Here is a 26,446-nt window from a genome sequence, read left to right as displayed (position 1 = left end):
CACCGCCAAGTAATTCTGTTTCAATTTAATTCCGTATAAATCGTCTTCTTTTCGTCCTCGGAGCTCCTCTCGGTCGGGGGACTGTATAAATAATTGTCTTACGACCAGCAACGGTATTTTCGCTTTTGTAATACGTAATGTAAGATGTGACCACGTGGGGGACTTCACACCTAAACCGATTCGTGCCGCGGGCGTTTTAAACAGTTTCAATCGTGTAAGTTGCATTCGCCGAATAAATCAGGTGTGTAAATCAAATGTATTTTCTTATTTAAATCTGTTCGACCACGTGGAGTGTGACGGCGTGTGGGACGCCTGAGAGCCCACTGCGTAAATAATAGCGTGCAAGACGCTGAGAGCGGGCAGGGATTCGTGCTAGGTGTATTCAGGGGGGAATTAAAATCACGCCTCACATGGGCGACGTCACGACCCTGGGAAAGAGTCTCACATCGGTCCGTGCACGTGGCATGGTGGCGCCCATAAAACCCGAGCACTCAGTAAAATTCAGTCAGTAAATATCAGAGACTACGGCCCCCGTAACAAGTGTCGCCGCAACGAGTGGCACTGTAACAAATGAATGGGTTTATGGTAGATAAATTATGATACAAAACACTACCTACTGGAAATGTACTCATGTAAAAATTGTCAATCTCAGAGTTGAGAGTTTATAATTGTGAATTACGAGTTGCAATAGTATGCAAAAATATGTAAACGTTTACAAAAGTATTTAAAACTATAAGAAATTTTGCGCTGTTGCTACCATCTGTAATCTCCTGTAAATATTTAATTAACAACCTTTTTTAACCCCGCACCATCAGCAATAATCGTTATATACGTTACACTCGTCAACTATTTACCTGCTCACTTCCATTACCCTGTGACAGATTAAGAAAATTGCACCAATTTAGCTACATGATGTTAAAGAGAGATTACTATGGGAGAATATTGTTCTCATTAGTGGGGTATAACATGTATTTCCTCTCCATTATATCCCAACATACCTCATACATAGAAGTGACAAGAATTATGTACCCACTTAGTCTATACTCAATACCAATTTTTCCTGGTGATAACGCAAGCATGACTTTCATACAAAACTGACATGTGTGTTGTATGTATTTGATAACATTAATGTTTGTATTTATTGTTTGTTTTGTAAAAAAATCATCAAATATTTCACTTGAGAACCTAAATTAAATAACAACTAAAATATAAAATATAGAGTTTTCTATTTTTTTTTTTAGAAAAAAATTACTTAAATTTCTAATTATAAAAGTTGGAAACCTAAAGGTATATAAAATTCCCTGTGGTATTGGTATGATAGTAAATGGTCTTTTAAAATTCAATTTCAGAGCCATAAAAAGTGGTATGACGGTTATACTGGACCCAGTATCCTTCACAAGCTCCTGGCTACTGCACTACGAGACAGGACCGCGCGCAGGAGGCGAGCCCCCGAAGGCTGCAGGACACCTACTCTGCGACGGAGAAGTTGAGCGCCGCGTTGCTGATGGACCGGAGGCCCGCCGGCCGACCGATGGTCACCTGGAAGGTGGCCTTCAGCGCCGGCTCGTCGAAGCACGGCATGGCCTTGCGCGCGTGTGTCGGCTGGAACTGCGTGGTCGCCAGCCACCTGCAACACACCCGCCTTCATTGCAGCACCTATACTACTGTATATTGCAGGCCAGAAGTCTGGCGAGCAGTCAAGAGATGCTACACACGATGCATAGTGCAGGCCAGAAGTCTGGCGAGCCATCCTAGATGGAGCCCGGCTAGCACGGCTGGAACTGCGTGGTCGCCAGCCTTGATCACAGCAAGTATACAGAAGTCTGGCTCACGGCTACATCTACCATGTATGTATCCATTTCCGAATAACCTATTAGAACTCAGCCGAGGATCCAAAATGTATAGCCTTGGTGAAAGCAAAGTGATATGAAGACTAGGCCACATTGTCCCCTCCGATCTCTGTTTTTCAGGCTCCATGTGTTCCCTGTCTCAGCGTAGTTGGTGTTTTGTGTCTTTCATCATAGTTCGTTGTCGCCATATTTGTCGTGGTTCGCCCCACATGGTGTTGATGACTGCCACTCACCTCTTCTGGCCGCCCTCCTCGTAGTGGCTGCGGTAGAAGCCCGCCAGGTCGTCGCGCAGCTGGCCGACGTAGCGGACGGAGACCTCGTACCTCACGCCGGGCTGCAGGCTCTCCGCCAGCTTCAGGTCCAGCAGCTGCGCCTCCTGGTCCACCGTGGTGACCTGCACCTCCAAGGCCCGCCCCTGGGCGCGCACGGAGGCCTCCGTGAGGACCAGGTCCCTGGCGTGCAGCGTCACGCGGTCCGTGGGCCGGGCCGCGACCACCGCCGCCGTCACCTCGCCGGCGAAGGTGGAGTCGTCGAGGGCCCGCACCTTTAGGCGGTACGACTCGGGCCGCAGCGCGCCGGACAGGCGGAGCTGCTGGCGTCGGGCGAACAAGGCGACGGCGTCCCCGTGCGTCGACAGCCACGCAAGGTTCTGCTCCGCCGAGCGCTGCCAGGCCACCCCCGCCGCTCCCGAGTAGCTGCCCGTGCCGTTCGCGAACTGCTGCAGCTGGGAGTGCAGTTGATCACTTAGCAACCCTTTACACACTTCATTAAACATGTCTCAACTTGGAATTCTAACCCAGAACACTTGGGTCTTCCACCAAATGCGCTACGGAGGTCAACCAGAAAGTTGAAAATAGATATTATTTATGGTCAGACATATTCATAAATTTTAGCGCTGAGCAAAAGATATTTGGTGGGGAAAAAAAAACATTTTAAGATATTTGTAATAAATACGAACATTACCAATGATTAAGAGGTAATTTTTTTTTTTACCTATACACAGTTTCTGATCAAATAATATTACTTACCATGTTCGAGCATTCTCGATATTTCACAAGTGCATGCACATTATACATATTACAGTTTATGCAATGCCAATTTTTGTCGCAGACATTGAGATGACATTTTCAGTTGTACCAATTTTTAGTCATTAATTTTTTGATGATTTTTAAAGAACTTTATCTTAAGTCAATATTCAATGGCTTACACATATTGCAGCAATATCAAAGGAAATATCACTCAGTCCTAAGTGATTCAAGTAAATACAAAACTTGAAGTATAATAGTATGCTTAAAAGAAGGGCAAAATAAATGGTAATGTAATAGAAAGTGACCAAAGTGATTTTAGAATAACGTCGCTGTTGAGAGTATTTGGACTGTGTACAAAATTACGAGAGATAAACAAAAGAGTACCTACTCAATGAGTTTCTTTAAAATTTCTCACCTTAGTAAGTTGATCTGGTCTCGTAATTATTGAAGCCAAAGAGGACAAAAAGCTGGTGACAGCATTATCACTGTTGTGGCTGAAAAATACAGTCAGAAGAAATATTTACCAATATTATCATTGTTAAGGCCCATTGGGACTTAATATGAAATACGTCATCTTTTCTTTATTTAACTGTGCTTCCTGCTGCTGTATCTCTGGGGCCTAATCTTAGCAAAAATCATGCACTAAACAAACCTAGACTTAGGCCTTAAATTGTAGTGGCTTGCCCAAAGTTTAAACCTTGAAACTGAAGTATTGAACATGATATCAGCCACGGAGGTTGCCTATTTCAAACGTTAATTAATCTACATTATGGGTCAAAAATTAATTTTTTACTTTTGTTATTGCTATATGAAGCATTTATGCTTTCCACTTGGAGACAAAATCTCTTATTTTATCAGCTTATCCAATAAAAGTTTTAATCAAATGTCAAATATTCATTGTATTTGTAGCTGATTATTGTAACGGCAAATAGTTGTATGCAGCTTTTAGTCATACGACCTTTTGCATTCGGGGTGCCGAAACAGCGAGACTGGGACTTATCGTTAAAATCCTGCAAACCATTAAGAATGTTCAGTTGATATATATTAATTCCAAAGTTAATCTGGTTTGAATGCCCCAAAGGAATCCTGAGCTGGCAATTAATGTTCTAACTGTCGAGTGAACAAGCTCATGTGCTATGATCACTCGTGTTGATGACTCTGCAGGAAGGTCAGCATCAAATGGAGCGTACTCTAACTGGTGATGAGAAGAGTGACATCTAGTAATCATCAAGTAATGCAAAGGCTGCATTAATTTACTTACAAGGCACTTATGTTCCTGTGGTACTGTATGAGGAAGTTGATGGCAAAGTCTACACCTTGCTCGTGAGCATTGTAGACGGATGGGAACACCAAAGACAGGTCTTGCTGACGAATACCTGAAGTTCTCGACAGAGACATCAACATGAACCTGAAATAACACAGAAGTAACATCATTCTGATGATTTTTAATTGTCTTTTTTAACATAGTGAAACCCAAACAGATCTCGAAGCAATGATTGTAGAGGGAATAAGCTAACAGGAGAGAGAGAGAGAACGAGCTAACAAGAGAGGAAATGAACTTACAAAAGAGGAAATGAGCTAACAAGAGATGGAGTGACCTGACAAGAGAGGGAATGAGCTGACAAGAGAGAGAGGGAGCGACCTGACCAGAGAGGGACCTCACCTGTGGGCCAGTGTCTCGTTGGCGGTGCAGCCCATCACGCCCAGGATGAGCGTCTGCTCCGTGGACACGTCGTGGTGCGCCAGGAACTTGTCCCACAGGAACTGCCACTCCGCCTCGCCGCCGTGGCGCAGCGCCGTGCAGTAGACTGCCTGCTTCAAGTCGGGGGCGATCCTGCAACCACGCGACCACCTCATGTTGCTGCAACACATCCGGCTGGGCCACGATTGCTTCCGAGGTCTGAAAAGCCTGGAATTGGTTGAGGCATCAACACATTGGCCATTGACCAGTCGAACAATGAACAACATTCAGGTTATTCAAAACTTAATGGTCTTCCTCTCGAGTCCAGCAGTGTTTGTATATGTATATATGTGCATATGTGTGCGTATATATACATGTATACACATTACAGGGAAATACAAGGAAAATGGAAAATGAATTGTCAATAGCCTACTGTTAAGGAACCATTCCAGCATTGGCCCTGTGTGATTTCGGGAAAACCAAGAAAAACCAAAATAAATATGGCCACATATGTAAACCAATATATGTATATATAAAACTCAAGTAAACACATAACTTTAATATCAGAACTGTGACTTAAATTAACAACACATTAACCAGCAATAGTTGTAGTTTCGTTTCACATAAGGATACAATTAAAAATAAAAAGTAATTTGTGCTGCTTTTCTGTGATGTGCTTACAGTTAACATGGCGGACTCTGAACTTATGAGAGACCCGAACTATTAGCCTACTGATACAAAGGTAACCCAGTTTAGACTCTCAAGTGAGAATGGGGAAATTTTCCTGAGAACTTACAAAATGTTTTTTCCATTCACTGCTTACATGGACTAGCACACAATCAACTGAGAACTGGGAGTGCTTGGTTACAGGAATTTGCATGCCACATGATTCGTCTCTCTTTCTGCGAGGCAGCCAATTGGCAATGGAATCAAAGGGTGACGTCAAAGTAGGACTTTTTCGTCGCACTGTTCTGTACAAAGGATTTAAGGCGATGGGAACTCCAGAATTATAGTGGCTTCAAACCACTTGGATTTCTATACGACTTTCGTAAATTTTATTCATCTTAGAATGTCGATGACGCTGGATATTATTTTATAAGCAGATATTGGATTGTCAAAATTTTTGGGAGCAAAATTAAGCACAGTGTCATCATGGATAGTTAATTACCATTCTCTACCATTTTATGTAATTTTTATGAAAAGCAATTTATTTGATACGAGATAACATGTTACGTTCTATACCAGCAATTGAGTAAAGTTTGGAGCAATATATTTTCTTCTTGGTGAATTGATTTTGTTTGGTCTTGCCCTCAATAAGATGACATCAAACACAAAAAACAGAAAAAAATATAAATACAGCATGTGGGTTACCGAATGTTTGCCAATTACGAGGGAGGTTAAAATGAATACCCCTCTTTGTGTATGAGTGAGAAATAGGCAGATGTAGCAATATCATTCTTGTGGCTCTGTGAGAAGGTGTTCAGTAGGTACTGAGGAGTGGAATTTAAAATTATGTTGCAGTTGACTCTCCGTTCAATCAATAAAAAATGAACGATCTCATAGAAAATCCTGCCAAATGTTAAGTGCTGAGATTCGGCACCGAATGATCACCACCTGTTCAGGCGCATGAGACAGTGGCACTTCGCGATGCTGTCGCAGAGAGACTTCATTCCCAGACGACAGGTTTCAGAAGATATTTCAAAACGTTATGACAAATGCCTCATAGTTAGGGACCAGAAAAATTCGCGGGTTTAATGACCTGTAGGATGAACTCCATAGTTCTACGTACACTCGGTCAAACGCCACCCACTCATTGGCTGCTGTCTTGTGAGACGTTCCAGCGTAGCAGCCTGTAATTCGATGAAGCTTTGGTTGGGTGTTTCTCATTGGCCCAGAGTCATCCAGGTGAGTTGTGAGCCAATAGCAGAGGCAGCACTGAGGTATAACGATTTGTATTTTAGCCTATCGCGAAATGAATTCGCGAATATTTACGGTCTCTACTCATAGTTAGGGGCAGGCATTTTTCGCGAAAAGATCTGAACACTTATTAGACTGCAACAAGGTATACCCGCACCTGTGGTTTCTTCTTTGTGATTGGCGGCCGTCTGCGAGAGAAGTCGTTGCCTTATTTGACCGAGCCACTCAGGACGCGTTTACTTCCGCACTGAATCACTGTGATTGGTGTTGGTTACAATCGATATGTACCTGGGAGAAACTCACCCAATCATGAAACACAGACGATGCTACAGTGTTTTAACTTTCATCTAGTCCCGAAATCTTTTCGCGAAATCTGCATGCCCCTACTCACAGTGTATGGCGATTACGTCGAAAAGTAAAGTTACAGTCCTAGTTTTCTTCAGTTGTGAGAACCGTGCGAGTGCGTCAATGATCCACCAGACGGAGGCCTTTGTTTCCCTAACCACCCTCGTGACATCATGTAGATGTAGATGTAGACTCGTGGCTTACGTGTTGCTGTCGGGATCCCGCATGTGCCTGGAGAACAGCTCCCTGGACCTGTTCACGCACGTCCACTCGTCCAGGCGACACACCCACGTGACCACCTGGTTCCTGTTCAGCCTGGTCACGTGGTCGTCGTCCTCTCGCTCGTCGAAGCCGAGTGTCGCGTACACCCTCGCCAGCAGCTTCAGCAGGTACGTCTGCACGGAGCCGGCAGACCAACACAGTCACCATATAACACTTTTAGGGTCAGACGGGGTAAATATATTTCCAATCTAGTGCACTCAGTTGTGTTTTTGACGTGACAACGTCTCATAAATCGATGAACGCCGGCTGCACGCACGAAAAAGTGTCCCGTTACGCGCATTGTTCCGTTACGCTGTGGCCCGTTACGCCCATTGTACGCTTGCGCCGCATCTATCTCTCTTCCACTCGACTGTTTATATAGTGAAGTGAAAAGTCAATGTGGTTTTCATTGCTTATTACAACAACAATTTCGGCAAAAAAGGTTAATTATTCTTGCATTTTAAAAATCTGATTATTAGTATAATTTCAAGTATTTATTCTTTTATTATTAAAATAAAAATGATTCAATTTTATTCATAAAAGTATGCAATCATTTCATCAATGTTTTGTTATGACGTTGTACGTTAAACTATCGTCCGTAAACCGACTTTACAGACAACCAATTTTTTTTCTCTATCATGAAAGTGTTTGCATTAGGAGAGTCCACTAATGTATCAAACTAATAGAATTTTTAAATAAAAATAAAAGTGTTAATCACGAAAACAATACCTCCAATTTTTCATAAGTAAGATAGTTTGGAGGTATGGCTCATGACATAATTTTGATTTATGTTAAGAGCTAGATTAGGTCAAAGCTTAAAAAATTACATAAAACACACATTAGTGCAAATATTTTTTAAGGAAAGAAAAAACAAAAATAATTCAGGCTCGGGATCATATAATCATTTGGATAAAAACATTTTTTGATAGTGTTTTATATATTTTAACATATTATTTGTTATATTTTTTGCCAAATGCATAAGCAAGAGTTTGGCGTTTTAAAAAACAACCTAAGTAAATAAATGTGAGATTTTTTTTGGTTGTAAAATTATACATCCCATTCCCACCAGCTATCAACCCCAACTGACCCTAAAACATTATACTTTTGATTTGGGCCTGATGTCCTATTGACAGCAAGGTCTCTTGAGATGGACATTCAATCAGCACAATACATGCAAAATAAGGAGGATATGACAATGGCTTACAGTTAATCTATATTCACAGTGGGTTGGAGTTGTTTCGGAAAACCATGGTGAACCAAAACCAGGATGGCTGCACTGGTATTCGAGCCCGGGTCTTTCTGAATGCAAGTACAATGTTCAGCGATTGCACCACCTCATTTGGTTTCACACTGCACCTTTATGCACAGAGAGTCTGGTGATGAGACATTCAGGACTTTAATGCGATTCTTCAAACCACTTGTATACCAACTCATTATTTATCAATTGAATCATGAGGCAGTTTGATATTGAACCACTGACTATTCCAATCGAGGAAGACGATTATGGGGTGATAATCATGGGACTCACAGCCGTTATCAAGACGAGTTGATTGCAGGTGACAAGGATAGACTAGGCAGGATGGGTAAGCCACAGTATGACTCTAAATGCAGGTTGTTAGCCAGAGTATACGGCAGATTCCCTTCGAAATTTCCCTGAAAGTCGAAGAATGTGTCTGTTTGTGATGGCATTGCTGCACTTAAAACATTCAATTGACATCCATACACATGTAATGAAAGATTCTAGCCTATAGATTACATTGTATAATAGATATACCATAAAAATGTGGCATATTTCCTATTCATTTGACTTTTTCCAAAAAATATTTACAATAGATACCATAGATTAATGAAGAAAATGGGCCATTTACGAATAGCTGCTTAAAGGCCCCTCAAACCTAGAGTTCTTGGAAAGTGTGCTTCAAAGAATGTCAGCCATATTGGTTGTCCTTCCCAATAGTTGCAACGATACTTACAGAATCGCCAATGCAGCCTTTCTGGAAAGGACGAGTCACTCGCATCTTTCCTGCATCGTTGGTGCCTTTGAAGGGTTTGTAACACTATCTCCTAGTAACACTGTAATGATTTTCTGTTTCTTAGACAGCCATCTGCTGTTTAAAACATTCTGTGATCATTTATTGCTGTTAAATAATTAAAGTTTACATGAAAAAATTGAATATTACTTAAAAATAAATTGTGATTTATTTCTTTGGTAAATATATGCCTGGGAAGAAAGTATTTCTTAGAATCAAAGTAATTTGGGCCTTTTTTTTTCGTGGTGTCACACTAAATTCAGCCTTTAAATAGAAGGATCCTTAGGTTAAGGATGCAATGGCCATTCTGTATTTTGAAGGTCAGCAAAATAATGATTTGCATGGTACTTTAAGATGCCACTTTTCAACAATTCTTCTGGCTAAAGGTTATTTTAAGGAGATATTAAGAAACAGCATATATTTAATTAATAAATAGGTTGATAAGTTTTTCTACACATTTAGGAACAGGGGCGCAACAACCTTGAAGTGGGGGCAAACGGGGGGAAAGAAAGTGCTGTGTAATCAATTTTTAGATAATAAAACTGCTTAAAAAGCACCATTTTCCACCTTGAAATATAAATTTTCCCGGGGGAGGACCCCCCCAACCCCCGCTTCAATAGGGGGGATCAATGATTCTTTATAAAAAGGTATATTGCCCCCCCACCCCTTTGGAAATTAAGTTGTTGCGCCCCTGTTTAGGAACACTACCAAATTGCTGTGGCTGTAGACGAGACATGCGAGTGCCGGCTGACCTTGAAGGCGTGGTAGTGGTACTCGGGCGCGCCGCGCATCCTCTTCTCCAGGAAGGCCAGGCCGTTCAGCGCGGAGTTCCAGGGCACGTAGTCCGTCTCCTGCTCCAGGAAGCGCAGCAGCTCGAGGGCCGCGGGGTAGCCGAGCCGCCCGGCGCGCGCCAGGGCCAGGGAGTCGTCCAGCAGCTGGGCGCGGCTCACCGGGGGGACCCGCCCCAGCTGCGCCGCCAGCAGCCGCCAGTTGCGCTCGTCGTAGTTCACCCGGTAGAAGCCTGCACGCACCACCGACCACCTGCCTTCCGAGCCTCGCACACCTAGCCTCAGTCGAGCTCGCGCTGACACCTGCACGGACTGCTCCCGGCCACTGGCGTGTCTGCCCGGGTGGACACGTCCCCTCCTCCAACATCTTCAAGTACATCCAGTAGTATTATTTATACTATAAAATACATGTATTTACAGTGATGACATATAGTAGTAGACATATAGTACTAAACTCGACGGAGGTACATACTATCATTTAAATAAATAAAACCATTTTATGTTCCCCCAAAAACTATTGTCTGTCAGAGACGCCCATGCTCTCAGCACCTAGTTAGCTTGAATGAAGACGGTTGTTAACATGCTCTCCATGGCAAGTTCGCTGCAGGCTTGACGGCTTGTCGTGGATACCTGGGCGACTCACCTGTCTGCTGCACGTTGAGCAGCAGCCAGTCGGAGGGGGCGACGCTGAGGGCCAGGGAGATGCTGTCCCCGCCGGCCGGCAGCCAGGCCCGGGGGGCGGTGCTCTGGAAGTCCAGCTCGGAGCCGCTGGTGTAGGTGAGCGGCACCCACCACGAGGAGTTGCCCGCGTCGGAGCCGTTCCCCGGCTGCAGCAGGAACCTCTCCTGTCGACGAGGCGTCAGAGTCAGGAGATGTCATACCGTCACGTTGACGTGGCGTCAGAGTCAGGAGATGTCATACCGTCACGTTGACGTGGCGTCAGAGTCAGGAGATGTCATACCGTCACGTTGACGTGGCGTCAGAGTCAGATGTCATACCATCACGTTGACGTGGCGTCAGAGTCAGGAGATGTCATACCGTCACCTTGACATGGCGTCAGAGTCAGGAGATGTCATACCGTCATGTTGACGTGGCCTCAGAGTCAGGAGATGTCATACCGTCACCTTGACGTGGCGTCAGAGTCAGGAGATGTCATACCGTCACCTTGACGTGGCGTCAGAGTCAGGAGATGTCATACCGTCATGTTGACATGGCGTCAGAGTCAGGAGATGTCATACCATCACTTTGACGTGGCGTCAGTCAGGAGATGTCATACCGTCACCTTGACGTGGCGTCAGTCAGGAGATGTCATACCGTCACGTTGATGTGGTGTCAGAGTCAGGAGATGTCATACCATCACGTTGACATGGCGTCAGAGTTAGGAGATGTCATACCGTCACGTTGACATGGCGTCAGAGTTAGGAGATGTCATACCGTTACGTTAACGCGGCGTCAGAGTCAGGAGATGTCATACCGTCATGTTGACGTGGCGTCAGAGTCAGGAGATGTCATACCGTCACGTTGACGTGGCGTCAGTCAGGAGATGTCATACCGTCACGTTTATGTGGCGTCAAGAGTCAGGAGATGTCATACCGTCACGTTGACGTGGCGTCAGGGTCAGGAGATGTCATACTGTCACGTTGACGTGGCGTCAGATTCAGGAGATGTCATACCGTCACATTGACGTGGCGTCAGGGTCAGTAGATGTCATACCGTCACCTTGACGTGGCGTCAGAGTCAGGAGATGTCATACCGTCCCGTTGACGTGGTGTCAGGGTCAGGAGATGTCATACCGTCACGTTGTGACGTGGCGTCAGAGTCAGAGATGTCACACCGTCACGTGAATATCTCGCCACTGTCATGTTCAAACACACACATCATTGCAGAAATTGAACTTGAACACTCATCTGGAGTCTGATGATGGTTTAAGAAACTACGTGCATTAGAAGTTAATCTTCACAAAAAAAAAGGTAGGCCTATATGAATTTATAAGAACACATGCAAGTATGCGAATAGGCAAATATGCAAGAACACATTTATACAATTGTACAATCATACAAATAAGATATTATTAAATAGTGCTATAATACTAGCATGTCATCGAGCACCCAATGTCTGATCGTGGCAATTTTCGTTGCCTCTCGACGTTACACTTTCGTTATACTCTGATGACACAATCGCCTTGTCTTCCCCTACGAGCTGTAAATAAAGTTTACTCCAATAAGTATGATTTGGAATTTTCTCCGTGCTTAACACAGTCACTTACATAAAATTCAGTCCTTTAAAACTGCTCGCACAATGCAAATACTTCACTTCGCCATATGTTTCGGGTGTCCCACAAATATGTACTATAGTGTTACCTAAAAGTTTGCTTGCTCATCTCTATCAAATAGCTACAAACTTACACTAGTTAAGAATACAAATGAAAGTTTATGAACTCACCAACCTAATAAATAAATTTTATACCCCACCAAACGTTCGCGCCTTTTAACGTCAGCACATGTATCGCATTGTGCTGCAAACCTGTACGAGGAAGGCCATCATCATTTTTTAATGGCTTTGTCTACTTGAAAAAGGGTTGGGCTCATCCTCTCACGTGTTGGAGGGCTGATAGGCTGGAGGGTTGCAGTACATCTCACCAGCTAAAGGAGCTGTTACTTACCAAACTGGATCTCTAACGAATGGTTGGTTGTGATATTTTGTTTCCTTGCATTCTGACATCGGATTGGCTCCTTGATAGTCTTTTTAATGGATTTTTTTTAGGTGTGTGGTTACATTTATTTGTGTGAAATTTCTGGTATAGGAGGGAAGGGTGTGACCTTAAAGTGTACCTATAACTACCCTGCTCCCTACCTATGCCACACCATTAAAAATCATGGTGTGCCCGACATTGCATTCATATTCAAGGGATAACTAACATTTGTTACTTGTCCTTGAAGATGGCTGCAACAAGGCATTCCGAAACGTGAGGTTCATCATCATCATTATGTCCACGGACTTTGCTTCAGCACAGTAGCCAAGATGAAGTTAGTGAATATGGCCAAGAAAGTCTACGCTCTAAAGAAAATAATGTTTCAGAAAGATATGGGCTGTAGATCATACTGAAAGATTCATGCAATGATAGATTCTTCGCACAATTAATTTTTACCCATCAATATGTTTGGCCTGAAAGTAATTTGTATTTAATTAGGTTTTTATTTCTTGTCATGGTAATAAGAGATCCACATACACTACAAAAAAGTCAGGGAAATCAGGCTTGAACTAAGAAACCTTCCCAGCATTTATTGGGAGTAATTCTGGGAAACCACATTAAACCGAGATCAGAATCCGAGTCCTTCTGGTTGCGAGTGCAAAGTCATACTGTCACACCAAAAGACATGAATGTCATAGATAAAACATTTCTAATGATGTTCCTTCAGGCCATGGAAGGACGTGGCCTTGAAATGTACCCAGAAACGCCATTAATCCGCCATTGGCATCAAGCACTGTATCTGTTGCCCAAAACGAGGAGGGACCCTCCACGGATGCTCTTGGACGACTGACCTGCGACACGGTGACCTGGCCGCTGACGTAGTCCCTGGTGACTGTGAGCAGCGGGTAGCCCGCCTGCAGCGTCCAAGTGTGCATGATGACCTTCACGTCCACCCCGGGGTCACCGCCGTCCTCGTGCAACTGCGCGTCCATCGCCGCGAACAAGTCGTCTGGCTCGGCGCTGCTGTTGCCCCTGCACACAGCACGCTCAGCTGCCGGGCCGGGAGTGCCTCTGCGTCCAGGGAGAGGCTTGAGCAGCTGGAGTGGGACTTGTGCAGTTGGAGTGGGACTTGTGCAGTTGGAGTGAGACTTGTGCAGTTAGAGTGAGACTTGTGCAGTTGGAGTGGGACTTGTGCAGTTGGAGTGAGACTTGTGCAGTTGGAGTGAGACTTGTGCAGTTGGAGTGAGACTTGTGCAGGTTTAGGGTAACTGTTGATGTTTGAGGAGAACTTGTGTAGTTGGAGATAGACTTGTGCAAATGGAGTGGGACCTTTTTCAGTTGGAGGTTGGAGGGGGTCTTGTGCAGTTGGATGGGTACTTGTGCAGTTGGAGTGAGACTTGTGCAGGTTTAGGGTAACTCTTGACGTTTGAGGAGAACTTGTGCAGTTGGAGATAGACTTGTGCAAATGGAGTGGGACTTTTTCAGTTGTAGGTTGGAGGGGGACTTGTGCAGTTGGAGTGAGACTTGTGCAGGTTTAGGGTAACTGTTGATGTTTGAGGAGAACTTGTGTAGTTGGAGATAGACTTGTGCAAATGGAGTGGGACTTCTTCAGTTGGAGGTTGGAGGGGGTCTTGTGCAGTTGGAGTGAGACTTGTGCAGGTTTAGGGTAACTCTTGACGTTTGAGGAGAACTTGTGCAGTTGGAGATAGACTTGTGCAAATTGAGTGTAACTTATTCCAGTTGGAGGTTGGAGGGGGTCTTGTGCATTTGGAAAGGGACTTGTGCAAGTGGAGGGGGGACTTTTTCATGTGAAGGGGAACTTGTGCATGTTTTTGAAGAACTTGTGCTGTTAGAGGTGTTACTTGTTTTATTATGATGACATCCTTTATCTTGGATTTAATTCAATATTTAAACTCAGCTTGCAATGCAGCCATATGCATGCCGTTAATGATTCGACAGCGCGAAATACACATTAGATCTATTATTAGTACGAAGTCTTTGACTTCGAAATCTAAGATAATTTTTTTTCAATTTTTTTTTAATTTTATTTATAACTGTGATTAATTGGCCTATCAAATGTGCTCGGCTTGATGTTGCGTATGTTTTGAACGAGCACAGAGCTTGAAGAATACTGCCGCGCCCAATGATATTTTCCTCCCTCCCCTGCCGCGACACTTCCGCCCCGCTTGTTCCTCCCCCACCTCGCTTGCCCCCCTCCACCACGCTTGCCACTCCCCCAGTATGAACAACGTAGCGGTTTAATACACGTAGTACTAACATTTAACAACGAAAATAACTTTCTTATCTTAGAAAAATTTATTGAAAAATTATACAGATTTATGTGCGGTACTAAACCTCCAGAGCTTAAAATTTCTCGAAAAGAAGTGAATCGTTTGATACCAGAAAACATACTGTACAATTTAACGATTAAACTTTAAAATATTTCTGTAGTCGCACTTCTTACCACTAGGTTACCGCATGTGTTGTTAGTCTTGCCGCTAGGTTATCGCTTGTGTTGTTAGTACCATTGAATATATATACAATAATTATTACATCTGGAATCAAACACCAATGAATTACTGATTTATGTGGCTGTTTTTAAATAATTGTGTAATATTTCAAGGAATTATTTTTGCTTTCGGTTCTTTAAACAAAATACATTTGTGTTAAATATATTTACGCATCTTTTTGACGAGCATAACCTCCCGCCTTGTCAATGCAGAAACGGAAACGAAATACAAAAGAATGAGAGAGAGAAAGAATACGCGCGCGACCTTGAGACAAGCGATACTATAGCGCTCTAGCGGGGGAGACACTAACCACGAGTGCCTTCTTTTCGAAAGCACAGCTGTCTGGCGGGAGAGCTTCCAACTATGTACCTCAGTTTGGATTCCAAAACCGGCAGAATAAATCGTATCCTCTCGCGACTTCTATACGTTAATATATTCAATGTTAGTACAGAGTTGTCCAGTATTAGTGACTACATGAAGTGTATTTGGCTATAGCTGTTTGCAGACTACTCACACTGCCGTCAGGTATCTGGTGAGGCCTCTGCGGAAAGTCTCCGGAGACACGAAGTGCTTCATCATCCGTATCACCGAGGCAGCTGAGGAGCAGAAACACACCAGTGGGGAATCACACATCGGCTAGAAACAAAGAAACGTTTGCACAGAGACACGTGCTGCCAATGTCGGCGTTGACCGATCTCACGACTATAGTTCCCGACGCCTGGTCTGGCAGGCCTCTGTCTTTGGTGGGAGCCAGTTGATTCGTTTTGCTGATTCCTTCTTCTTCTCGCATGCCACGTGTACTGTTTCTTTTTTCTTTCTTGCAATTACTGCTATTTAAGGACCATTGTTGTAAAAATATCACGATAACTCACTGGAATTTCATGTTTGGTAACCAGATATTTATACTTATTGTTGTTTATTAACGGTAAAAATTCACTCAAGAGTTAGTAATCATCATCACTTAAGTGATATTTTACAACTTACAACTATTGCTCATTAAAAATATAACGCCGACATTTGCTACCGTACAAAAAAAAAAAGCTATCGCGATAGATTTACACTAATAGCTTCTAAGTAACAACAATCAAATAAATTATTCAAGTGGCCTTTTGGAAAACAACTTTCTCGTCTCAAAAAAGTCACACAAATAACTGAACACGTGTTTGAAATTCAGCTTAGAGCTAATTTCAGATTCTACGTGCATACAGCACGAACGAAAGCAAGCGAGAAAAGTCCAATTCCGACAAAACAAATAATAATGACTGAGCTGTGATATCCCACATCAAAGTAGTCGATTTTACGCTAAGCGCTGTCGTGAATGTTCAATTAACATGCTAATCATTATCCGTAGGCTACGGCAAGACGTTGTTGAAACATTGTAGAAATGTTTTCCAGGGAGTAAAGAGGCGTCGACGGGCATCAAAGCTGCCTAATCCACACGCGTAGATACAGACAGGTTTATAGCTCGATCGTCTTCCGATAAGCCCGTTGAACCTACATGAAACTCTTGGTAAACGAGCGAAGAGTGTGAGATTAAATCTTTACATCCTGAAATACCGTTAAATACTTGATTGAAGCGCATCTTCCTGAATAACATAGGAGTTTTAGCCGTGTAACTCACGCTCAACAGAAACTATCAAAACTCAGCAGAATCAAATGGAATTCACACAAATACAACAGAATCTAACAATGTCTTACAACAGAAACCACTAAAAATATCAACATACAACAAAATACTACAAAAAAATAGGTTCAATAGGAACCAACAATAGACAGCACATTTTTTTTTCTGTTCAAATGTAGTTTACAATAAAAGCTAATGAATCCAGTGGATCTTGACAAGAACCAATAGAACCGAGTAAATATTTTTTTTTTCGCATGTAAATATTTTTCGTTAGAACAACTGAAACACTATACAGCCATTGGGTTCACAACACAAACCAACATGGCCCAACAGATTGCACTGAAATCACATCTGTCACACGACAGAAAATTAAATTTCTGTTGTCTTTATTGCTTTATAACTGGGATTTTTGGAAGGGCAGAAATCTAATGAAAAGGAATAAGCGTGTTCTGTTCTCATGAAAATGTATATGTGGCATGTTTCACATTTTAATGGACACACATAAAGAAAGTATATTACTTAGTAGGCAACAGATGAAATATGAGAAGTTAATTATTCTTCCACTTTGAGAAGGCTTTAACCCACACTCGTAGCACATTCATGTGAGCTAACATAATGATTGTGTGTTGTTTTGTAAATGTTACACATGATTTTGTATATAAAAGTGATATGGCATATCCATGTTTGTTCAGATTGGTTAGTTATGTTATATACTACAATTTTTTTTCCCATTCAAACTGTTCGCTCTAAGTAAGGGATTGCTCCCCATTTTGTTATGTTGACCCAGCCCTCTCAGCCGTGTGGCCCTACCGGCCTGGGGCCCCCACGGCCGTGGATACGGATACGTCGTATACGCGTAACAAGAGAGGTGTTATATATCCGGCTATGTCCAGAGGCTGAGGCTACCCGTCCCAGCATAGACACCACCTCGGCCCCCCGCCTCACTCGGCTGACCAGACAAGTGGCTGTGTCCTTAGCCCTTGGACCTTATCAGCACTGATGGCGCCTACCCCTAGGACCCCTCAAAGCACCCAGTGAACCCGTGGTCCGGTGGAGGCCTATACAACCTCTACTAGCTGTCCGGGCCACTACACATCAGGCTAGAGAACCCTTAGAGCCTGCTCCAAGCGATCGGAGCACCACTATCATGTGCGGGTCCTATCCGATCAGAATCCAGGGCCTTGGAGGAAACCTCAGCGGGACACCATTCAAACTTAATGGATCCTTCCCGTACTACTACCAACTTGGCGTCGATTCGGCAGACTGTTCGTCAGCTGCTAACCGACTGCCACTGTTCAGAGTCACTCCACTGGATGTCCTCGTCTCCTCGGACTACCCTCCGACCTGCCGTACCTCGGCCCGGAACATTTACAGCCGACTAAGGCCCGGAAGTGCCTGAACTCATCCGGCGGCGATCGCAGGAAGCCCTGGCTAGACATGACAACCACGGTGCGTATACTGGAGGGCCTCGGGGTTGCCTCGGTACCTCCCCCGACCACTGGACTAGGGGAACGTATCACACCTAGTCGAGCGGTTTATAGTTCTTTTTTTTTTTTAAATCCCGGGTGCACCCGAACACAGCGGCGCCTTTCATGGTCCGTCCATTACCATAGGACTGATCCATTCACTATGGGGCCCTTTGGGGCCGAAACGCCGAGGCTTCGGCCGTCGAACCCCCTGGAAAGGTTTCAAACGCATCTGCTGTTGCCCGCAGATTCACCATTTCTTTGCCCATACATGCAATTGAGGATGCAACTGAGGCAGGGTTACGCCCGGCATTGTCCTCTCCAGTTAAGGCGATGCTATGACCAGAGGTTGAGGCTACCCATCCCAACAATTGTCACCACGATTCGCCCCCAGCAGCGGTGCCCACGTGGAGGCAGAGGATTGCCACTTGGTGCGGAGAGACTACAGAAAAACAGCTGACAAGGGACTTAATTTAATTCCTGGTAAAAAAATTATGCCCCTCATGTAGGAATAGGTTGTATAATATTCAAGAAGTAGGTGCACAGGTATCTTCAGAATCATCTGAAAGTGACGTTGCAGAGGGTTTAGAGATTCAAGCATCAAAAGAAGAAACCCGTAGCTTACTTGACAAAAGTTTGGAATATTTGCAACAGTCACCAATAAAACTGCATGCTGTACCACAACATGCAAACATTCGCATCCTTGCACCCATTCCGGGAACCTGTTGGATCACGTCTCGGGATACTAGAGCCGGCAACAGCTCCGACACCCCGCGGGGTCAGGTCCAGGCGCGGGGCATACGTGCCTTTCTGGTAGGAGATGGTGTCGAAGATGGCGCTGATCTCGTCGGGGTCGGCCACCTCCACCGTCATGGGGTGCGACGAGCCGGAGCTGTCCGCGGTCAGGGCAGCCCTCACGCAGGCCAGCACGAACTGCTCCTCCAGGCGCCAGTCCGGCTCCACCTGCGGCGCCGCCGGCCAATCAGCGGGCGCGCTCCGCCGTGTCGGCCAATGGGAAGCCTTCATTTCACCTTTGAATATATATACTGTATAGAATTCGCCAGCCCAGGTTACAATTTCTAATACGGTTTGAGGTAGTTGGTTAATTCACCGCCGCAATCGCCACCATCTCTAGGGCATCGACTTGTGGTGGTCCCTAGCGGACAAGTGTCGAACTCTTCAAACACCCCTTCCCCACCCCCTCTCTCAAACATGCGTTGTCCTCCACCCACCCTCTACCCCACCTCTCATCCCTACAGTTTTGTGACGCACAAACTCCCGTGGAACGACCTTGAGCTGCAGTGAATTATTAGTGGGGGGGTGCGGGGAATGACAGCGGGCGACAGTGCTGCGCTCTAACGTGCAAATAACAACCTAAGACGATACAGGGCGTTACGGTGAAGTTCCCAAGCTGCTCATCATACGCTCCTGAAAAACGTAGAGTAAATCCTATCCACTCGCGACTTCTATACAGTATATATATTCAAAGATTTCACAGACGAGAGAGCCACACCCGAAGTTCCCAGAAGGTTGCTTAGCAAATAAAGTTTTTAATATGTAGCTATCCAGGGCTAGGAAACCGTTTACATGATTTCACAGTACCTTTAATGTAGCTATCCTAACCAAATCAACCGTCCACAATGTTTTAAAGTATTTATAATGTAGCTAACCCAACCTAATTTACCATTAGTTGTCATGAGTTGCCCAAAATAAAAATAAAAACCGAAGATGCACGATCGGGAGTTTGGCTCTCTGGTCTGTGAAAAGAAGGCTTCCAAATAGTGACTTAATGACAAAAGGGTACTTACAAATAAATTAATATATACGTGCTTTTTAAAACATATGGGTATGTATTTTTGTGATTGATACTGAGTACTGGACCATATCATTAAAAAAAATTATTTATTGTGAATATTAGTGAAAGAAATTCTGTTTACGAACGTTTTCAAGAGTATTTATATAAGTGAAGTTATGATATCATGTGTATAATTTATTTTCATTAAAATTTTATGATAAATAAATAAAATTTATAAATTAGAATAAAATTCAGCATATTTATTGATTTAAATAATTAATTAAATTTTATATTGACTAGTTTATTAAAAAAATAATAACTTTACACAAAAGTTTATATTAGTATTGAATACCGAGTATTTATTTATAATTTTCATTTGAAGGAATTTATACTTTAACAACAGTATTTATTATTTATATCACTCAAGTCCATGTGAAACGGAAATGAGTAACCACGGTTCTGCCATCTGTGGCGGATGGCGTTAACAAAAGTTCACAAAGCCAAAGGGGAATTTTAATTTATTAACTGATGGATGGTATTTTAATAAAATTTCTTATTGAAAATCAGACCAAAAGCAAGACATACAACTAATATCTCCGAGGATCTTGGTTCAAAATAGGCGATGCATGGCAATCAAGAATTTGCCACATGAATACCTGGGCGTGAATTCAGCCAGGATATAAGTCCTCTAACACACGGATCTAGAAAACAAGTTTTCCAGAGACATTTCTATAATCACGAAAGCTAAAGTTACATAATTGAGAGTCTCAATCGTTATGCATTCGACAAGTGCATAACAGTTCATTGTTGTAATGGTTCGACGAATGGTTACATAAATATCGTAATATAAAAAAATATCACATTGTTGGAGGCTCTATTCGAAACTAACAGTCCAAGTTCCAAAAAAATTATAAAAATGTTGTCTTTAGATTTTAATTATTTTAGTTTTTCAATTTAAAAAACGTTTCGGGTTTTGTTCTTCATTTACTCGCTGGAATGATCCAAGAACGATCGCTAACAAAGGATGGACCCAACTCAGACCAGTTGCTGATGCGGACAGCTCAGTCGGCGACCTGTACGTCGCGGAACTGACACTGTCATCACTGCCCGGTCCGCGTGCCTGTCTGTGCCTGTCTGTGCCTGTCTGTGCCTGTCTGTGCCGGGGGGGGGGGGGGGGCTCGCAAAGAGTCCCAGGCCGCGGTGTGCCGCCCATTGCCTCTTGGCATGTGTCTGTGTGTACGTTTTTGATGTGTATTTGGGGTGCAAGTGATTCTGGAGTCCAGTGGTTTGGGAGGGGCTTGACCCAGCTGCGGCTAGGCTTTATCAAGGCAAACCCTAAAACAATAGTGGACCCAGATGCTTTTGGAGGGGGCTTGAGCACCTTAGCCCCCCACCCCTCTGGATCCGCTACTACTGGAGTCTGTGGTAAATGGGTAGCTGTTGGGCATCTCGGCTGTGGTGGAGTGCTGGTGTCTGGTTGCGTGGATAAATGTGGTGGAGTCAGGGGTTGATGCGCTCACGACCCCGATCGAGGCCGGTGGCTTCCAGTTCTGACCTCAGCAGAGAGGAGACCCGCAGATCCACAACACGCACGTACCTCGGCCAGGGCGAAGTACTCGAAGTACTTGGCGAAGCCCTCGCTGAGCCACAGGTAGCTCCACCACTTGGGGCTGACCAGGTTCCCGAACCACATGTGCGTGAACTCGTGCGCTATGACGAGCGCGATGGCCTGCTTGTGGGAGGACGTCGACACGCCTTCCTTGTACAGGATCAGTCTCTCCCTGGAACCACCACGGCGCACTGGTAACCAATCCCTCACTCAGCACCTCTGCTGGCCTTCCTTGTACAGGATCAGTCTCTCCCTGGAACCACCACGGCGCACTGGTAACCAATCCCTCACTCAGCACCTCTGCTGGCCTTCCTTGTACAGGATCAGTCTCTCCCTGGAACCACCACAGCGCACTGGAGACCAATCCCTCACTCAGCACCTCTGCTGGCCTTCCTTGTACAGGATCAGTCTCTCCCTGGAACCACCACGGCGCACTGGTAACCAATCCCTCACTCAGCACCTCTGCTGGTCTTCCTTGTACAGTATCAGTCTCTCCCTGGAACCACCACGGCGCACTGGTAACCAATCCCTCACTCAGCACCTCTGCTGGCCTTCCTTGTACAGGATCAGTCTTTCCCTGGAACCACCACGGCGCACTGGAGACCAATCCCTCACTCAGCTCCTCTGCTGGCCTTCCTTGTACAGGATCAGTCTCTCCCTGAAACCACCACGGCGCACTGGTAATCAATCCCTCACTCAGCACCTCTGCTGGCCTTCCTTGTACAGGATCAGTCTCTCCCTGAAACCACCACGGCGCACTGGTAATCAATCCCTCACACAGCACCTCTGCTGGCCTTCCTTGTACAGGATCAGTCTCTCCCTGGAACCACCACGGCGCACTGGTAACCAATCCCTCACTCAGCACCTCTGCTGGCCTTCCTTGTACAGGATCAGTCTCTCCCTGAAACCACCACGGCGCACTGGTAATCAATCCCTCACTCAGCACCTCTGCTGGCCTTCCTTGTACAGGATCAGTCTCTCCCTGGAACCACCACGGCGCACTGGTAACCAATCCCTCACTCAGCACCTCTGCTGGCCTTCCTTGTACAGGATCAGTCTTTCCCTGGAACCACCACAGCGCACTGGAGACCAATCCCTCACTCAGCTCCTCTGCTGGCCTTCCTTGTACAGGATCAGTCTTTCCCTGGAACCACCACAGCGCACTGGAGACCAATCCCTCACTCAGCTCCTCTGCTGGCCTTCCTTGTACAGGATCAGTCTTTCCCTGGAACCACCACAGCGCACTGGAGACCAATCCCTCACTCAGCTCCTCTGCTGGCCTTCCTTGTACAGGATCAGTCTTTCCCTGGAACCACCACGGCGCACTGGTAACCAATCCCTCACTTAGCACGACTGATGCGTTCCTAAAAAAGTTCGTGTTATTCGAAATCACGTATTTCGGAAGCTTTGGTCTCCATAAATGGAAAAGCTAATCTACTTAACCTGTTCCAAAATGTATTGGAAAATATTATTTACGTTATAATAACACTCAACGATAAATATGTCATATCTTCTATCTTTAGAATCTATCTTTGTATGGTAAATACGAAACCATGTAACGGTAGTTAGGTAGTTACGTACTTAACGCCAGTTGGCTGGTTGGCTTGCCCACACGGACGTGACCTTTAACTCAAGTCGCGTAAATTTCCACGAAGTTTCCAAACCATCCTTTACTGGCAGTGAAACCGATATTACTGTCCGGATATTTACATTTTAATTTGTTTCAAAAATTAAAGTATTTAAACGTGTATTACCGCTTGGTTCACACCAATATTGTCAGACCCGTGATTTTTTTTCCTTCATTGCACCATTCATTTAACAACCTTTTCCATGTGAAATACTGTTGTTTACCGAGTTGAAGCAGACTTCGTGGCGTTATGCCCGACTTTTTTTCTTTTTCACTTGACGATTTCTTACTTACTGAAATACAGACGTGCTTTTCAAGACTGGGGCAATAAAATTAACATCGCGCTAAATGAACTCGCGCAATCTGAAGACGTGATAAGTGAGGGATTTGTCATTTCTAAGCTCCACCTTGTGAAATTTTCCCTGTAATTTGATAACATTTAACGTACATATCTGTTACATATTTTGTCAATTACACAGTTTTTTTTAATGACCTTTGTTTGAACACCAGGAATCGTTCTGCTGTAGGGTCTAAATTATGAATGCTATTGTAAAATTGTGCATTAGTTTATTTATTTTTCGCTAAAGTGTTGGCTCATGGACGCAAGTCGCGATGATAGTGACACTCGGGACACAGCTTGTGCTTTTTTTTTTTTAAAAAAAAAAACCTCTTCGTGACCTCATAAAAGAAAGAAGATCCTTTCCTTTCAATTTTAAGTTCCAGTTGTGAAAAGAATTGAGCTCTACTGGAAATCCTAGATAAGTTCACCTGATACAGCCATCACCACCTAACTGGTGTTGACAAGTGGAGAAAAATTCTCAGCAGAATCTATGTGATAGCACAGCCGGCAGTTGTACCATCACTTGACAAGTGGAGGATGATCATTAGTTATCTTTGAAAGATTTGTGCAATGGGAGTGCATGACTTGATGTAAGCTTTTGGACATACGCCATTGCTAAGCACATGTATGTCTGTAGAAGAAAACTACAAAAAACACAAATGACAAAAACACAAATTAAGCAAAAAATTGCTGTTGTCAGGATATAAACACCACACAATACTCCACAACAGGAATATGGTCAACAAACAAAGAAAAACAAAGAAAAATTGACTAACCGAACGAAAAAAAAAAAACACAAATGAGGACAGCACAAAAATACCGAACCCAAAAAATTCAGCACAACAGTTGAAACGAGACAAAAACACAGTGAAACGAAAAGACGAAACAAACACAATAGTTTTCCAAAAAACAGAAGAGAACGAAAAAAAACCCACAAATGATGACAGCACAAAAATTATTGAACCCAAAAAAATTGTCATGTTTTTGTCTCGTTTTGACTGTTTTGCTGAATTTTTTTGGGTTCAATATTTTTGTGCTGTCATTATTTGTGGTTTTTTTTTCGTTCAGCTAGTCCATTTTTCTTTGCTTTTTTCTTTGTTTGTTGACCATATTCCTGTTGTGGAGTATTGTGTGGTGTTAATATCCTGACAACAGCGATTTTTTGCTTAATTTGTGTTTTTGTCATTTTTGTTTTTGTAGTTTTCTTCTACAGACATACATGTGCTTAGCATCAAGTCATGATCACTAGTGCTTTCAGCAGCCGACTGCGACGTGGACAGCCGCAGGCGTGACGGGCACCTGTAGGTGACGAGGCCCCACTGCTCCGTGGCGCCCGACTGGTAGTCCGGCACGGCCACCTCGTCCATCTTGGGCAGGAAGAAGTGCAGGTCCGTGTAGTTCTCCAGGGTCCGCAGGATGTCCGGGCTGACGGAGGCGCCGTACGACGCCTGCGAGAGCGCGTCCTGTCTCTGCCACAGGCTCAGGCGGCTGTCCGCCGTCAGGTTGGTGAAGTCGGACACGACGAAGGCCATCAGGTAGGTGGACAGCGGCATGGGCGTCTCAGCGAACTCGTCCCAGATCATGCCGCCGAACTTGGGGCTGCGGGTCCGGACACGGGAGTCCTGCTCTGTACGTGTGCCACCTGATAAGAGCGGGGCTCCGCCTACCCGGGCACACGTACGGTGTGCAGAGCTTCAGGAAAAACCAACGCGATTTGAAAACTACTCAAGATATCCGAGTGAAGTCTGCTTACGAAAAGCATTTAAGAGTTCGCTGAGGACCGAAAAGTACTTTTGATTTTGGATTAAGTTTTTAAACTATATTTTTAGAAGAGTTAAAATGGCTAAAACGCATGTTTTCAGACTAATATTTAGGCGTTAAACATCCGGTACAGAATCTTAAAAGCACTTAAGGGACTTGCATTACACCTGTATCTTCATTTTTATACCACATAACGTTACGGTCACCGCTCAAATTTCACTGTTATCCTGTGACGACGAGAAGACTGCGCGCCAGTTCAGAGCCTTGCGCTTAGAGGCGACACCGCGCTAGAAGCACCAGCGGGCGTCGCGCTTATCAATCTACCTCGCTAACACCATTGAATATATATAACTTATAGAAGTCGCGAGGGGATAGGATTTATTATTCCAATTTTCGGATCCAAAACTGTGGTAGTTGTTAGCTCCGCCGCTAGACAGCTCTTCTTTCCACAAGAGGGTGCTCGTAGTTACCAGCTTCCACGCCAGAGCGCTGTAGCGTCGCTTTTTTCAAGGTCATGCGCGTAATTCTCTGTCTCACTCTATCGAGAGGCGGTGCCTTTTGTTGAAATCCGAGCGCTTAGATACGGGCGGGCGCAACTGAATTGGAGGAGTACGGCCACCGAAATAAAAGTGCGGTTAAAAGATGCCAACATCAAAATTTAAGTTTTAATTATAAGAAAACTACAGAAATTTCTTAAACGTAATAACGTAAAAAAAAATACTGACATTCGTAGTTCAGAATTTATAAAATGTTGTGTTAACGGAGTGGCGCATTGAGTAAAATGGCAAAACATAATTTGGAATAATTCTTGACAACGTTGAATGCTTTTGGTAGCTATGAAACAACTATGGTTGCGATGACTGTTCAAACGCGTGCACGTAATGTTATTAGTAACTGAAACTAATGGTATGATGTCATACTTTGTGGCTATGCAGTTTATAATTTTTTTTAACATAAGATGAAGCATTTTTACATAATGTTTTGGTTGTTTCGTAATTCAAAATAAATAATCTTAAACGTTATATGGTGAATATTCCCAGTAACGAATGACCACTAAAAAAAAATCAATTTTGCCAACATAGATCTGAAAAGTTAACGATTTACTATGTTAAGTTGCTTATA

The 26,446-nt window shown here is 44.1% G+C and overlaps 2 protein-coding genes across 2 annotated transcripts in view; one reads left to right on the top strand and one right to left on the bottom strand.

Moving 5' to 3' along the window:
* Nucleotides 1–26,446, bottom strand: part of LOC134535398 (uncharacterized) — a 49,064-nt gene that overhangs the window by 13,702 nt on the left and 8,916 nt on the right. Inside the window, exons 5-17 of the mRNA XM_063374471.1 lie at nucleotides 24,863–25,162; nucleotides 21,585–21,768; nucleotides 18,999–19,155; nucleotides 15,617–15,698; nucleotides 13,444–13,624; nucleotides 10,544–10,745; nucleotides 9,865–10,133; nucleotides 7,026–7,216; nucleotides 4,542–4,712; nucleotides 4,140–4,286; nucleotides 3,294–3,372; nucleotides 2,084–2,574; nucleotides 1,472–1,627 (exon numbers count right to left, since the gene is read on the bottom strand). Coding sequence (XP_063230541.1) covers nucleotides 1,472–1,627; nucleotides 2,084–2,574; nucleotides 3,294–3,372; nucleotides 4,140–4,286; nucleotides 4,542–4,712; nucleotides 7,026–7,216; nucleotides 9,865–10,133; nucleotides 10,544–10,745; nucleotides 13,444–13,624; nucleotides 15,617–15,698; nucleotides 18,999–19,155; nucleotides 21,585–21,768; nucleotides 24,863–25,162 — 2,610 coding nt within the window. The remainder of the gene's footprint in view (nucleotides 1–1,471; nucleotides 1,628–2,083; nucleotides 2,575–3,293; nucleotides 3,373–4,139; nucleotides 4,287–4,541; nucleotides 4,713–7,025; nucleotides 7,217–9,864; nucleotides 10,134–10,543; nucleotides 10,746–13,443; nucleotides 13,625–15,616; nucleotides 15,699–18,998; nucleotides 19,156–21,584; nucleotides 21,769–24,862; nucleotides 25,163–26,446) is intronic.
* LOC134535096 (beta-galactosidase-1-like protein 3) overlaps nucleotides 24,994–26,446 on the top strand; it is a 62,301-nt gene continuing 60,848 nt past the window's right edge. Inside the window, exon 1 of the mRNA XM_063373971.1 lies at nucleotides 24,994–25,098. The gene's annotated coding sequence lies outside the window, so the exon portion shown is untranslated. The remainder of the gene's footprint in view (nucleotides 25,099–26,446) is intronic.

The sequence above is a fragment of the Bacillus rossius genome, chromosome 8, assembly GCF_032445375.1.
Source record: "Bacillus rossius redtenbacheri isolate Brsri chromosome 8, Brsri_v3, whole genome shotgun sequence".
Taxonomy (NCBI): domain Eukaryota; kingdom Metazoa; phylum Arthropoda; class Insecta; order Phasmatodea; family Bacillidae; genus Bacillus; species Bacillus rossius.
The sequence above is the reverse complement of the archived record's forward strand: the minus strand, read 5'-3'. Positions and strand labels throughout refer to the sequence as shown.